The sequence below is a fragment of the Brachyistius frenatus genome, unplaced genomic scaffold (genome assembly GCF_029030835.1).
Source record: "Brachyistius frenatus isolate BFR_SWC_R1_liver_20210118 unplaced genomic scaffold, ASM2903083v1 Contig_272, whole genome shotgun sequence".
NCBI classification, from domain to species: Eukaryota; Metazoa; Chordata; class Actinopteri; family Embiotocidae; genus Brachyistius; species Brachyistius frenatus.
The window spans coordinates 52119-66024 of record NW_027210871.1 but is presented as its reverse complement, the minus strand read 5'-3'; the positions used below and the strand labels follow the sequence as shown (position 1 = coordinate 66024).

At 40.6% G+C, this 13906-nt stretch overlaps 3 protein-coding genes across 5 annotated transcripts; 1 reads left to right on the top strand and 2 right to left on the bottom strand.

The window, feature by feature from the left end:
* Positions 1 to 104: 104 nt before the first annotated feature.
* On the bottom strand, positions 105 to 3529 carry LOC138634701 (E3 ubiquitin/ISG15 ligase TRIM25-like). The gene is made up of 7 exons (XM_069721785.1): positions 3441 to 3529; positions 2377 to 2991; positions 2030 to 2125; positions 1693 to 1926; positions 1464 to 1620; positions 1266 to 1310; positions 105 to 1187 (listed from the first exon to the last, which is right to left on the bottom strand). The coding sequence occupies exons 2-7, from the start codon at positions 2956 to 2958 to the stop codon at positions 664 to 666; spliced, it is 1638 nt and encodes a 545-aa protein (XP_069577886.1). The 5' UTR covers positions 2959 to 2991; positions 3441 to 3529; the 3' UTR covers positions 105 to 663.
* On the top strand, positions 3369 to 5275 carry tmem17 (transmembrane protein 17). 2 transcript variants are annotated; one of them, XM_069721793.1, is made up of 5 exons: positions 3369 to 3545; positions 3734 to 3837; positions 4467 to 4580; positions 4673 to 4816; positions 4939 to 5275. In XM_069721793.1, the coding sequence occupies exons 1-5, from the start codon at positions 3431 to 3433 to the stop codon at positions 5014 to 5016; spliced, it is 555 nt and encodes a 184-aa protein (XP_069577894.1). In that variant the 5' UTR covers positions 3369 to 3430; the 3' UTR covers positions 5017 to 5275. The 2 variants fall into 2 exon arrangements, with proteins under 2 accessions (XP_069577894.1, XP_069577893.1); XM_069721792.1 differs by having other exon boundaries at positions 3734 to 3846.
* Positions 5276 to 5723: 448 nt separating this feature from the next.
* On the bottom strand, positions 5724 to 13797 carry agbl2 (AGBL carboxypeptidase 2). 2 transcript variants are annotated; one of them, XM_069721783.1, is made up of 22 exons: positions 13699 to 13797; positions 12526 to 12646; positions 12061 to 12234; positions 11766 to 11873; positions 11213 to 11363; positions 10824 to 11079; positions 10152 to 10553; positions 9812 to 9954; positions 9400 to 9559; positions 9028 to 9154; positions 8822 to 8922; positions 8537 to 8649; positions 8346 to 8424; positions 8139 to 8276; positions 7966 to 8046; positions 7775 to 7873; positions 7131 to 7191; positions 6903 to 7043; positions 6759 to 6786; positions 6451 to 6659; positions 6116 to 6248; positions 5724 to 5909 (listed from the first exon to the last, which is right to left on the bottom strand). In XM_069721783.1, exons 1-22 carry the CDS (start codon positions 13705 to 13707, stop codon positions 5807 to 5809), a joined length of 2937 nt encoding a protein of 978 aa, XP_069577884.1. In that variant the 5' UTR covers positions 13708 to 13797; the 3' UTR covers positions 5724 to 5806. The 2 variants fall into 2 exon arrangements, with proteins under 2 accessions (XP_069577884.1, XP_069577885.1); XM_069721784.1 differs by lacking the exons at positions 5724 to 5909; positions 6116 to 6248 and having other exon boundaries at positions 6605 to 6659; positions 6747 to 6786.
* Positions 13798 to 13906: the final 109 nt, after the last annotated feature.

Genomic DNA, 13906 nt, shown 5'->3' with positions numbered 1-13906 from the left:
TAACATGAGGAGTTGTGTGCTAAACTGTATAAATGAAATACGTGCAATGTGCATATTTTTGTGGCTTGTATGATCATAATGTAAAAACTGAAATTGTATATAATCAAACATGTACTTTATTGTGTGTCACAAAAACTTGATTTGTTACAATAGTGAATTAGAGTTGGATTTACAGATTATGTTGAGAAGAAAATGAAATGAAATAATGCTACAAATAAACAATATGTAATTAGCAAAACATTGTCCCTTATTTGAGTCAATTAGCAAAAGCAAAATCATTTTGTTTGATTAATGACTTGATTTTTTTTTATCATAAGAAATACAGTGAGCACAGCAGTAGTTACAATCACAATAAAGCAGAATGCAGGCCTAAATGTGAGAGACAGTAAACCCGAAGCCAAATTTGTTGTATTTGTAAACATACTTGGCCAGAAAGATTCGATTCAGTTCAATATATGTTTTCATTACATGATAAAAGATATAACTGCATAAAAAACCCTCCCATTATATTCAGTCTTGGAAACAATGAACATTTGACTACAATCAGGTTTTAACTACAATTAATAAAAATCAACAGATTTTTAGAAAGAACTTGTGTGCTCAGATGTAAAGGCAAAGAAAACCTAACGTAATAATAATGCTTCAGTCAACCAGCCTAAACACTCAATGCTCTGGAGTGATTATCCTAACTGAGGCGCCTCTGGACACCATAAACCCGGGGTACAGAGGCTGGGAGAACGTGGTCTGAACTTTGTGAAGGAGCATCATTTGACCAGAATCAGACACGGTGTAGAAGGACAGGCTCCCTCCCTGGTGGTTCAGATACACTCCCACAGTTGAGAAACAGGGGATGGATATTTTGGTTTTGATTTCATTGTGCCAAAAGGTGCAAGTAGAATTTGAAAGTGAAATGCACCAGGACTGGTCATTGTATCCAAAGCTATTTTCTTCCAACCCTGCCCCTTTATAGCACACTGCAACCTCAACCCTGGGCCCCCTCCATTCAACCTCCCAGTAACAAACTCCAGATAAACCCTCAGTGCACAACACTTGATCATATTTAGTAAATCTCTCTGGGTGGAATGGGTACTTATGGGCTTTTTTAATCCAGGTTACCTTGCTGTTTCCCTCAGAGAGCAGCAGGTTTTCAAATGCTGTATTAGGATCCAAATTGAGGCAGCAGGAATCTGAAATGCAGAAGAAAAGAGGTGCATTGAAAGGAAAGCACAGAGGCCGAAAATATGTATGCTAAAGCCACAACTCACGTATGGAAAACTCCTGTCTTGTCTGAGGATCAGAATCAACTTGAACTAAAAACAGAAAACAAAAACAAAATACTCCTGAGAGCAGCATGGACAGAGTAACACGTGAATAATGTAATATATACAGTCTGAAATGCTTCAAAATAATATATATAATAATAAATAATAAAATGCATAATTTTAATAAAATGATCCTCTTACTTGTCTCTGATATTTCTGCAATAGCTTTTGCGATAGTTTCCATTTTGTCTCTCACGTCAGAAATCGCTTTGGTCACAAAGTCAAAAGGTGTTTGTAGTTCGATGTTGACATTAGAGGACACAACAGGTTCCATTTGGTCAACAATGGTCTGGCAGACCTGGAAACCGAAACACAACATAACATACATCCATACACTTTAAGTAAGCAGTGCATCTGTCTGTCTGTGTACCTGCAGGAAGTGAATATGATCCTCAGTGAGTGACAGCTGCTTCAGTTCATCCTCTCCCTTCTTCAGCTCCCTGATGTCCTTCTCCAGCCGATTCACGAGTGCCTCAGCTCGGCTCATGGCAGACATCTCCTGATCTTTAATCAGCTCCTTCATGGCACAGCGCCTTTTGTCTGCCATCAAGACAATATCAGCATAGGCTTTCTCATTTTGGTCAACCGCTGCATCTTTGGAACACTGACAGTGGAGAAAAATGAGGAGTAATGTTACTTTATGGGAAACAGAAATAAGAGACACACTACATGCATTTATGTCAGCTAAAAATTTTTTAAAAAATCACCTTCAGTGCTTTCATTTTCTGTCTCAGCTGCTGCAGTTGCTTCTCTTTTTCTTGTATTCCTTGCTGATATCTTCGCTTCTTCTTTCCAAATAGTTTCTAAAAACAAAATTATATCGTTCACAGTACTGTTTGCTGTAGATGTGTGTGATGCAAAATAATGTTTACACTTGACAAATATGTAAACTTAAAAAGTCAGAAATACAGCAAAAGTATATACCTAAATCCTGTGGTTTTTGTACCAAACTAAATCAACATTGAGATTTGGATTACATACTGATTTTCACAATTTGATCATTTTGATAATTGCTGACTTACAGCTAGCTGTGGCCAAAAATAAATGTTCTTACTTGTTTTTCTTTCCTCTCTGCTGCAGCCGAGACAGTGTCATGACCTTTGTGCTCATCCATCACACAAAGCAGACAAATGCACTGGTCATCACTGCGACAATAGACCTCGAGCAGCTTGTCGTGCTTGGAGCAGATCTTCTCTTGTATGGAGGCTGACACTTCCACGAGCTTGTGCCTTTTGAAAGCAGCAGACTCATAGTGAGGCTGCAAGTGAGTGGCACAGTAAGAGGCCAGACACACCAGGCAAGACTTAACAGCTGTCAGCTTCTTGACAGTGCAGAAATCACACTTCACATCCCCTGGATCGACTTCATCCTCCGCAGGAGCCCTGGGTTGTCCTGCCACTGACATTTTTATCATCAAATCAACGAGCACTGTGTTCTTGTTCAGCACTGGCCTCGGCATGAAAGTGTGTCTACACTGGGGACAGCTGTAAACTCCTTTCTGATCCTCCTGGTCCCAGTAGCCATTTACACAGTCCATACAGTAGCTGTGGCCACAATGAAGAGTCACGGGTCTCTTCAACACATCCAGGCATATGGAGCAGGATAAAGAATCTGGTTCTTTGCAGCTCTCTGCCATCTTCTTCACAGCACACGGTAACTTTCACTTTCTCTGAAAACAAAACCATTGAAAGTGGGTGTGACTTAATCTGTTATTGTTCCTGGGCCTCCCTAAATGTAGTCAATGTTGCTGCACAAATAAATCAGAATTTAATACAGCTGATGAAAGACTTAATTTTTAAGAAACATTAAACAATAATTAAAAAAAAAAAATTCCCAGTAAAATCTCATCATTTAGTATTGTGATGAATGAAAACATTAAAATGGCTTGTTAATGATACTTTGTGTTATTTGTAAAGACTTTACAGGACTACATTAACATTTAGGTGAGGATTAAACAACAAAAACATTTTCCATGCGAGATTTGATCACAACGCGAGATTTTCCTTGTATCCATGGAAACAACACCAGCATTCGGTATCTTTGCGAGGAAGGGGGAGGAGTGTTTTTTTTTTTGTCATGTTTGCGTTTAGCAGACAGTCTTGTACATAATGGACCTACCGGAGACGATTAGAAGACGTTTAGATGACTTCTCTCGCAATGTTTTATTCGACCAGAGTCGGTCTGGGCCTTCCTCTAAGGACCACGACACGTGTTTGCCAGACGGTAAACTCGAATGCAGCTAACGTCACGGACGAATTAGCATTTGTTTTAGCATCGATGTGGCAACACGAACAACAACATTATGTGCACCATGTTTCTTTAGAGCTGTACTTTCCTGTAGCTTCGGCTGAATTTAAGTTTTTATATCGTCTCCTTGCAGCCTATGTTCTGTTGTTTCTTTGTTTTTTTAGACAAACGGGTTCTGTCTAGTCTCCAGCTCCAGATGTCTCTGTACTTTAACATGTGGTTCTTCCCCTGGTGGTGGGTCAGTGAAACTGCAATGCTGCACCTCAAGGTAAGACAGGTTAGTGAGGCGAAGTCCTACCAATGTACTGTATCTGCTGCCCCTGTATATAAAACTACATAAAGTATTTCAAACTACCTCCCACCTGCAACAGTAACATGCTGTTTACATACTGATTGTTAATAATGTCATATGTGATAACATATAAGTCAGAAGGCCCGAAACAACACTTTATCTACATTTGGCTGCTAATACTTTTATACTTTTACTTACGTAGGATTTTTCATGCAGGACTTTTACTTGTAATGGAAAATCTGAATACTTCATCTACCGAACTATGAAGGTTTATTCTGTTGCTAGTAGCTCGGGTTTAAATTTCCAGTAACATACGTATCTTACAACTTGATCCAAATTTCAAAATAATTATGACTTGAAAAGCAAACCTTAATATTAACCAGGAGATACGCATCAGTTTATCACAAAGACTCTGTTATTTATATTACAATCAGCAGCAAGATGATCAAATGACCCCTATAGAGCAGCAATATGTGAATGTGTGTAATTTATATTTAATAACATTAAAAAAAAGATAAGACTGGGATACAAGTATTAAATTATTTCATACCACAAAAAAAAAATCACATAATTTAACTGCATTGTTGTGATTGCCTTTCTCCCAGTATCCTGTCTTGCCAGACTACTACAAGTTCATCCTTGTGACTGTTCTTCTGCTGATGACTCTAATTGAGGCCATCAGACTCTATCTTGGTTATGCCGGGAACCTGCAAGAAAAGGTGCTGCATCACTCAGACATAAAGACATAGTGGATGTAGAAACCCAGTGAGTTCGAGGCAGTGATTGAAATGAATGTCTTTGTTTGTGGAAGGTCCCGGAGTTGGCTGGATTTTGGCTGTTGAGCATCCTGCTGCAGTTTCCACTGATCCTGTTTCAGCTCTTCAATGAAGCTATTCTCATACAGCCCTTGGAGAGGGGCGTTCACATAGTCCTCGCCATATTTATACTCACACAGGTATGATTACATTCCTCTTTCAAACTGAGTGATGTAGTTCTCCCATGTCCACTCTGTTATGCTGCAGATGTTACTCGGTGATCGTCTCCGGTGTAACGTGTTTTTATTCCTCAATGATCCAGGCCGTCTCTGGTTTTGTGGCGCTCCGGGACATGGTCAGACACACAGAGAGACAGTTTCATCTGCGACAGTTTGACTGAGTTCTGAAGCTCTGACGTCTCTGTCACATCTTGACGCACCAGGATACATTCTTACTTCACATCTCCCAGGTTTAGAGCCTGACAACAAAAAATACCGAGCTTTGTGTCACATGTTGTACATGGAATATTTCCTCCTCACAATTGGTTATTCATGAGAAATGTTTTTTTTTTAAGATATTTATTTTTGTATTTTATTCACATCTGATGGCATTGTATTTTTGTTGTAGTTTTGCAGTAAATAAAATCTAAAAGACATGCAGCTTGTGTATTATTTATTAGGCAGCTAATGTACTGCAAAGACTTTATGTCAGTGTCCTCTGACAAATCAAAGCACAAAGGTTTTCATCAGTCGTCCTTACCAATATCAAAACTCTGCAGAAAATAGATTAGCAATGTCATTAAGGTGTACATTTTTTTTTTTTTTTTTTTTTTTTTTTATCAATTCAGAGACAACTTAATCTATCAAAATATAAAGAAAAAAAATCAAATATCAAAGATTTCATTTTGATAGTAATTTTTGTTACAAGAGGGTTTTCACTGCTTTCCTATCCATAATAAGTGTCCATATTTGTCATGTTAACTGTGAGTAAGGCATGAAAGTCATTTTTATCTCAGCCTATCTGTTGTTTAACACCAGAAAAGCTTCACATCACTAGCCAGAGCATATAATCCGTGTTTAGTTCGCCACACTGGGGCAGACTGTGATGGTCTAGTGATCATTGCCTCTTGAGGAGACAAACTTGTTTGGTGATAGTGCCTGATGTCTTCAGCCTGAAGCCCAGTGATGGTGTCACTCTGGACATGGAAGTTCCTTCTTCATGAGGGCTGAAGACTTTGACAAAGAGGGAAGAATACCCATGTGTCTTTTGTCCTCCAAAGTCTTTTTGCATTGTCTGAAGAAAAAAGAATGGCTATAAAAATGAGGTTAAATGCATAATGCTTGTCAGCACTGAACAACATTTGTCTTGAGATCATAAATATTGTTCATATATCAGTGACATTCATACAACTGCAGCTACAATCAAATATCAAATATTTAACAGACACGAAGAATGACAGACAAAGACAGAGCACTCAAAAGGATTAAGAGTAAATTAACCTTTTTATTCTAAGGTCCTTTAGCACAGGCACAAATACATTGCTGCTTGTCTCAGTTTCTTTCAGGGGATTGTTGCAGTCGAGATCTGTCCGGTTCTCTCCGATAGGCAAACATCTCAACGGTGACAAGTCCGCTGGATGAATCAGAGAATAAAGAGAAATAGGTGAGCCTAGTTTAACAGTTAAAAAAGACAGTAGGAAGCAGAAAGAATGTATTTTTCTGTTTTGGAAAAAGAAAAAAAAAGAAGCTTTAATGAAACTTAATTGCCATTTAAAAAAAAATAACTTAATGATCATTTAAACTGCATTATCAGTATCATATATGTGCACATAAACCTTTTGAGAAATCTTCCTCGTTCTGCTGTTTGGTCGTGTCTCTGTGTGAGGTGGAGGAATTCTCAGGCACAAAGTAACGTCCTGAGCCCCGTAGAAATTCTCTGTCTCTAAAAATACTCCGGCTGTTGAACTTGTCGGTGGTGAAACTTGACAGCAGGCCCTTTGCTGGAACGAAGTCTGGAATCAACTTAACGCACGTGGATGGGGAGCTGCCACAGCGGAGACACAGCACTTCTGAATCTGGACATACTCAGCATGTAGTTATGTTCTGCTGATTGATGATGATATCATGTCACCTTAAGGTTTACCTGTGGGCTGCTGTAGAAGGTGGCAGTCCTGAAAGAGGGGAGATGAGGTTCACTACAGTGGAGCGACAATGAGACAAGCTGAAATTGACTGAGAGATGATGGAACTTTGGACTTGGACTGGAGCTATTGTACATGCAGACAAACCTCTGTGGATGGTACACGGTTGTGAGCACTGAAGCTGTTGGTGGCTGAAATGTATGATATTTGGTGAAGGTGGAATTAAAGCGCTCAGGTGCAGCAGCTGAGAGGAGCATCTCCCCTGTCTTGAACCCATGACTGGGTCATCTGTGAAGCAAGCCAAGCAAACTGTTCTTTACTACCCTCATCCAATGCCTTGATACTTCTGCTTTTACCTGCAGACTGAGTCCTTACCTGTGTATGTCCTGACATCTGGATATGTCCTTTGATGGAAGTAGGAGGTGCTTGGGTGTTCCTAAAACACATACAAAATATCTTTGGCACACCCATTATCTATACCCGCTGTATCCTGAACAGGGTCACGGGGGGGGGGGGGGGGGGCTATTCCAGCTCACTTTGGACAAAGGCAGGGTTCACCCTGGACAGATCGCCAGTCCATCACAGGACCAACACACAGAGACAGACGGAAACAAAGACCATTCCTCTCATTCGCACGTAAGGGCAATTTTTCCAGAATCACCAATTAACCTGACATGCATGTCTTTGGATGATGGGAGGAAGCCGGAGTGAATCCACGCAGGTACAGGAAGAACGTGCAAAGTCCACACAGAGAGACTCCAGGCCGGGAGTCGAACCCAGAACCCTCTTGCGGTGAGGCAGCAGTGCAAACCCTCCTTTGGCACATATTATCTCAAATTTGATTTCAAAATTACAGATTACATTTTATTGCTCAAAGTATAAAAATAAGTCTGCAATTTACAGGTTCTTATTGTATCAATAAAAAATGAGTTGTATTTGATATCTGAATATATGCTTATGGCTGACCAATGTGTTAGAATGGTTGACCAAACGGGATGGACTATAAGGTGATCATTTACCTGGACAGGCTTGCGGCCCTCCCACAGCGTCACCTGGCTGACCTCCCCAGGGTGAGTGGTAGCAGGAGGGATCTCGGCTTTTCTTATCAGGCCATTTACCTTCACCAAGAGAGAACAATCATAAGGAACAGCACAGGAAATCTCACTGCTTCGTCTAATGTGCTCGGCCTCCTACACACTCAACTTCATACCTGCCATTTCTTCCTGTGTCTTTCAACAGGCTTAGTTTGGATGCTCTCTTTAACTGTGTTGTCATGGGGCAGGCTGGACTCCTGCAACCACCGTTCACTCATCAGTCTTGTTTGGAGTTATTATAAGTAAACACATTGAGTGAGGACACAAAGTAGTTGTGTTGTAGCCTTACGATATTTTTGATACTGCTTGGCAGGACCTTTGGTTGTGTATTATTCTTCACACTGTCTGCTTGCAGCTGGTTCCTTTCTTTACGACTCTTCAAGCGTTTCTTCGTCTTCTTCACTGGAGTTTGCTGTGGAGAACAAGACTTGCAAAGAAAATAAAACACTAAGGTGTAAAAATGCTATTCCATGGGAGATTATATTTGTCAGTATACCTTTGGATGGACATCTTGTGGCTGATTCAGTAAATTAACTGGGAGTCCGTCTGAATCTGAACTATTTGAACCACTGGTGCTGTGAAAGCAAAGCAGAAATATTAACGTTAAAGCTGAATGAAAGCATATTCTATACCAACCCCATGGGATGTCATAATTTAAAATAAATAGCTAAATTATTACTACATCACCTGGTTTCCAGGTCAGACACAGAGACGTAACAGTCGGTGCCCAAATCTTTCCCCAATCTTTCTTTGACCTCTTTTCTCAACAAGGCTGCCAGTTCTGACAGACAGTACCTGCTCTGAAAAAAATAAAAAATATAATACACAGAGTATGTGCACAGTCCAGAGTTTAAAATTCAGGTTTTAAAAACAGTATCCAGGTATATTTTAGGACATCACATTTTTTTTCCTTTTTTTGGATTAGGATAGAGATTATTTTTTTGTGGTCTGACACATTGCTTTATCTCTCACTTTCGTTGGATCAGGGTCAAAGTAGTCCAGCAGGGTATCACCGAAGTAAAAGCCCATGGACTTCAGGTCTCGAGTGGAAAAATGTGTTCCTCTCCTATCGCCTAACATTCAAACACATGAGAAGTCCTCATTCATTATACCGGTGAGTTAACAAATATAAGTGCACCTTCAGAAATATACATATATATATAATAAACTATACGTACCCACAGTGGAGCCTCCAAAGCTGGCTTCCATGGTGTAGCTGTTTTTGATGCCGAGTTTCCACATGACGATTCGTCCTGTGCCCTCTTTGCTCTTCTGCACCCGGAATTTACAGCTCTTAAAGGAGAACTGAGGAGGAGAGGCATTTAGATGTTGCTGAAATGTTGAGTGCACAGATGAATATCAGGGACACTGTCTCTGATAGGTGGTAAATATGAAATGGTTTAAAGATTGGCAACTGTTAAAAAAGCATTTAGTGCAGTCCAATGGAGCTTTACAAGCTTAACAGGTCCATTAAAGCCAAGAAATAATGAACACCTTTGAGTTTACACTTCTTAAAAGTCAGCAAAAATAAATTTGAAAGGTTACTTCACCTTGTTACTGGCGTTCTTGCTCATCATGAGTGGAAAGACTCTCTCGTGCAGTTTGAGCGAAGCGTGGCCTCGGTTGTTACAGCCGTACATGAAGACATTGTTTTTACGGTTGTGGCCATGAAAGTCACAGTAAAGAACTACATCCATTTCAGCCATTAGTCTGGGGAAAGTACAGTATAACAGAACCACAGAGTCACATTTAGGACCAACGGTGATCAACATCAACAATGGAAAAACGCATGGAGAAGAAAATGCATGTTTGATAAACCACATATTTTAATGTTTGGCTTTTGAAGACACATTCACAGTGGAACAAGCTCAATCTTAATATAGCAAAACGACATTATCAGGGTCAAAACTCCCTGGTACACCGGGACTTTGTGTGTTTGTTCATGCATGTGCGGGGTCTCACCTTTCCACCATGTTTCGGGTGTGCCACACGCAAGGAAAGGGATCCCTGAGCAGTGTCTTGTAGTTCCTGTTGAGGTCCTTGCCTGCCAGAGAGCAGCGGTAGTTGCCCACCACCACACCGTCTGGGTTCAGCATCGGCACCACCTGCAGCACCACAGACGGAAAACAACAAATAATGCAGAAAGCCCTCAAAGTGTTTGGTAGTAATATAATACAACATGTTACAGGACTAGTTTACAAGGGATTGTCATCATTTAATCCATTCACAAACAACACAAGCTAACTGCAATGTATTTTAGTATAGACAAATCATAATAATACACTAATGAAATTATGAGCACCTTAAAAACAAAAGTGTCCCTGAGTAGCTGAGCATCATCTGAGTCCCCAAGCAGAAAGTCCAGGAACCCCTCCATCATCCAGGACCCGTTGGTTTCTCCAGGGTGCACTCGGGCCGTCACCACCACAGCCTTCTTGGTTCTGCCCTCCACCTTGACGACGCCCCGGGACGTCACTGTTACCACATACACAGCGTTCCCAGCAAGGCTGTAGCACAGGACCCGCACTTTACAGTATGACATAACTTCTGGGTTGGAAGAGATGCACCTAAGGTAGCGCTGTAGGTGTGAATAGGTGTAGGGGTAGCAGTGGGCCAGGTAGCAGGTGTCTGAGTCATGAGGGAACTGGAGAGTCCAGGAGAGTGAGTACGAGGTGACAGTGTCGCTGTTGTTGTCCTTTGCATTCTGAACAGAAACAGAGACGATGATTTAGATAGAGAGATCCTGGCGACAATTATAATTTCAATTTTATGAAGTCATGCCGTTCCAATGTACTATTTCATTTACCTATTAGAGATGTAACACTTAAATTTACTGCCGACCATTTACTAAAGGGGACCGTAGGCTTTCACTTTATTTCAGTCAAATAAATTAAAGGGATATATGCTGGAAAATCTGAGCGTAGGCAAAACAAATGTGAGCGTACTCAAGAAAGCTGATTCAGATGCCACCTACCTGACTGACGTTCTGATAGTATCTGATATTGGAGCCTGTGCGTTGCCATGCAGCACCGTTTTCCTTAGCAGCCCTCTCAGAGTATAGGAGTGGTCTCATACCATGAGAATACAGACTGCTTTTCTTCATCAAGTTAGTGATAGTGAAGCGGTAGGTCACTCCGGCTTTCATGTTCCTCACCCTGAAGTAAAACCACTGCGTGTGCTTCGTGGTGTACATGTCTGCGCGCAGGATGAGCTCATAGTCATAGACACCCCTGAAAGGGCAGGAAATATGAAAGGAGAGAGAGGAACTTTACTTACAGCCACAGTAAAAACTTCCCAGCAGTGAAAACAGCATGGAAAATAAGCTGCAACAACAAATCAACAGATTAGGCTGCAGAAACTTACACTTGGACGGCCTTCTGAAGGTTCCCACTCTCAAAGCGTGACTCAAACTCGAGGGTGAAGTCGGTCTGATTGATGTCATGAGAAGTGGTGCTCTTAACGGGCCCCCTGCTTCCTCCAACACGAGAGCAGGTGAAATAGGGCTGCTTACAGGCTTAAAAGAGTGAGAAGAACAAGAAGAGAGTGAATATGAAATGCTTACAATTATTTAAAAAAAAAAAAAAACTTTCAATAAAAATGACCTTGCATTGTTTTTCACAGACTAGCACCAGGGTATATAATATACAATATGAATTCCATATTTTGAAGCATTTAGGCATGGGGTTGAGATTGTAACTACACTAATACCCAAATGTTTGCAGTAATAGACTCTTAAATTCAAACAGATGACATCCTCTCATAGGGGAACATGCGTCATGAAGTATCAGGTTCCTATCAATATCTTTTGATTGGAAGAAATTCTCAACAGCACCCTGATTATATAATGTAGCCATACCACATAACCTGGTAGTGCAACAAAACTGCCTTTGAAGACACCTTTGCTGTCAAGAGTTACCGTCGTCAGTGCAGTACACCACCTTCCCCCTCCCCTCTTCAGCTGGCATGGGTGTACTCTCTTGTCCTGTGGGCTGATAGAAAGGCTCTGGCTCCGGGGGGTCCCACTCTGCAAAACACACTCTTACTGTTTCCTTACATGTTAAACATCAGCAGTAAAGCATGCCAACTGTTTTATTCATTGCTGTTGTTTTTTGTTTATTATTATGACTGGATATGTTTTGCGATAAAGCAGCTCAGCTCTTCACAAATGTGACTCACTGCTTACTCTTTGGCTGAGCAAATGAAAAAGTTACCTATGTGCTGGATGACGTCGCTGATGACCTCACACTCTATGGGCCAGCGGGGGCAGGAGATAGATGGGAAATTTACCAGATTCAGCGGCGCCCTGAGACTCAAAATTGGTCGTTGACCATCAAAGTTTATGAGCAGCTGCCTGGTCCGCAGTCTCTGGTTTAGGTGAATGGATACTGAGGGGGAAAATGCATCACACCTTTAATAACCGCTCTTTCATGCTCCTCTTCTTACACTGGTGCACTCTGGATATACATTTTTCATCAGGTCAGCCCCTTGGCTTTAACAAGGCTAAACTAGATTGTTTAGCTTTGTTGATAGATTTAATTATCTCATTCACACAGAGCTCCTGTTTAATATGTAGTAATCTACAGTTGAGCTGAGTTGATCACATCTCCTTCCCAAAACAAACACCCCAGTCATGCAAATTACAATATCCAAATGCATCCTATGTGAAAATAGCTTACACTGCCTCCTCCTTGCTAATTCATCCTCGTCTTCCTCTGTGTTGGAGTCCGATTTTTCCAGCTGGTAGGCATTCCACAAGTTTCTAATAGCTGAAACAGCCAAGGCTGATATTTTCATTGCCTGATAGGGAAAATGTAAATCATCAGTGTTGTGTCCTATTTGCCAAATACAGTCAGGACTGTATCAGGATCAGGATAATGAAAGAATGAATTATGTTACCATCATGAAGCCACATGGATTTTTCAAGCTATTGCCACTATCTGGCCTTTTACACAGAATATCAACCATTAACAATCTTCTCTCAGATGCAGGAAATTAAAACAGATTAAGCTTTTCAGACATGCCTATCCCATGGTGTTTTATTGAAAGTAAGACTATGTAAAAGACCACAAACTAATGAAAAATCAAACAAACGCTGTACTATTATGGATTTTCTTACTTGCTTATAAAACTGATTTTGGCCAACATCTCACATGGTTTCATTTAAATAGCGTAAATTATTCAACATCAAAGATTAGAGTAGCTGTTCCACCATGACTTGCTATAAAAGTAAATACTGCTCCCACATTGTTGCATCCCTACTTACAATGAAAAAATGTAGACATTTTACATTTAACATGACATAAGTCGCAGGGGACGTTTTACTTTTGATACTTAATACTTCTGTACTTTTATTTAAGATGGATTTTGATAGCAGGACTTTTACTTGGAACTTCGTTACCGGTATTTTGACGTGAATATAATCTGAATAATACATCATTGCTGGAAAAAAAATTTTTTTAAATCCACTGTATTAAACACTCGTTTAATGCATTGTGTCACATGCTTGTGCCTGTGCGTATAAAATGGCGGAAGTAAGTGATTGCATTCCCAGAGGACCAAAACAAGCCAAGTTAAACCAAACTCATGGTGGAGTCTCACACAGCCACCCTTTAGTTGTCTTTCTGCTGAAAGGAAATGTCAGTCAGTCTCTCTTCCTATACATTTATAACATCAACAAGCACAAACGGCTTATAAAAGGTAGTACAGTGTTTACATTATTCCCGATATTTCTGCAAGGAATTTAGCAAGTTTGCTAACACTAATTAGCTTCTTCACTTGAGCGCTGCTTCCACCTTAGCTTCCCACTTAGGGTTTTCTATAAGATCTATCCGAGTCCGACAGCCACTTACCTCGCTCATATTTGACTGCGCTGCATTATAGGGAAAAGACAATTTTTCTTTTCTAAAACATAAGAGCAAACCACCAACATGCGAGTTGGCGGTCGTAACCAGTGGGACACTTTTTTTTTTTTTTTTAAAGTATGCGACGTTGCCGGGCAACCTATCGCCTCAACAACAACGCGGTTGTCATGGAGACGCTGTATACTCGAAGCAGCCG

Excerpts from the sequence above, each read along its gene's own strand:
- tmem17 (XM_069721792.1), top strand. The coding sequence starts at position 3,431 with ATGGACCTACCGGAGACGATTAGAAGACGTTTAGATGACTTCTCTCGC. Across the intron at positions 3,847-4,466 it reads TGCACCTCAAGGTAAGACAG|TATCCTGTCTTGCCAGACTA; the intron begins GTTAGTGAGGCG and ends CCTTTCTCCCAG. Across the intron at positions 4,581-4,672 it reads CCGGGAACCTGCAAGAAAAG|GTCCCGGAGTTGGCTGGATT; the intron begins GTGCTGCATCAC and ends TGTTTGTGGAAG.
- LOC138634701 (XM_069721785.1), bottom strand. The coding sequence starts at position 2,958 with ATGGCAGAGAGCTGCAAAGAACCAGATTCTTTATCCTGCTCCATATGC. Across the intron at positions 1,621-1,692 it reads ATCATATTCACTTCCTGCAG|GTCTGCCAGACCATTGTTGA; the intron begins GTACACAGACAG and ends TTCGGTTTCCAG. Across the intron at positions 1,311-1,463 it reads TGCAGAAATATCAGAGACAA|TTCAAGTTGATTCTGATCCT; the intron begins GTAAGAGGATCA and ends TTCTGTTTTTAG.
- agbl2 (XM_069721783.1), bottom strand. Across the intron at positions 9,955-10,151 it reads GGGACACTTTTGTTTTTAAG|GTGGTGCCGATGCTGAACCC; the intron begins GTGCTCATAATT and ends GTGGTGCTGCAG. Across the intron at positions 8,047-8,138 it reads CAAGCAGTATCAAAAATATC|GAGTCCAGCCTGCCCCATGA; the intron begins GTAAGGCTACAA and ends CGGTGGTTGCAG.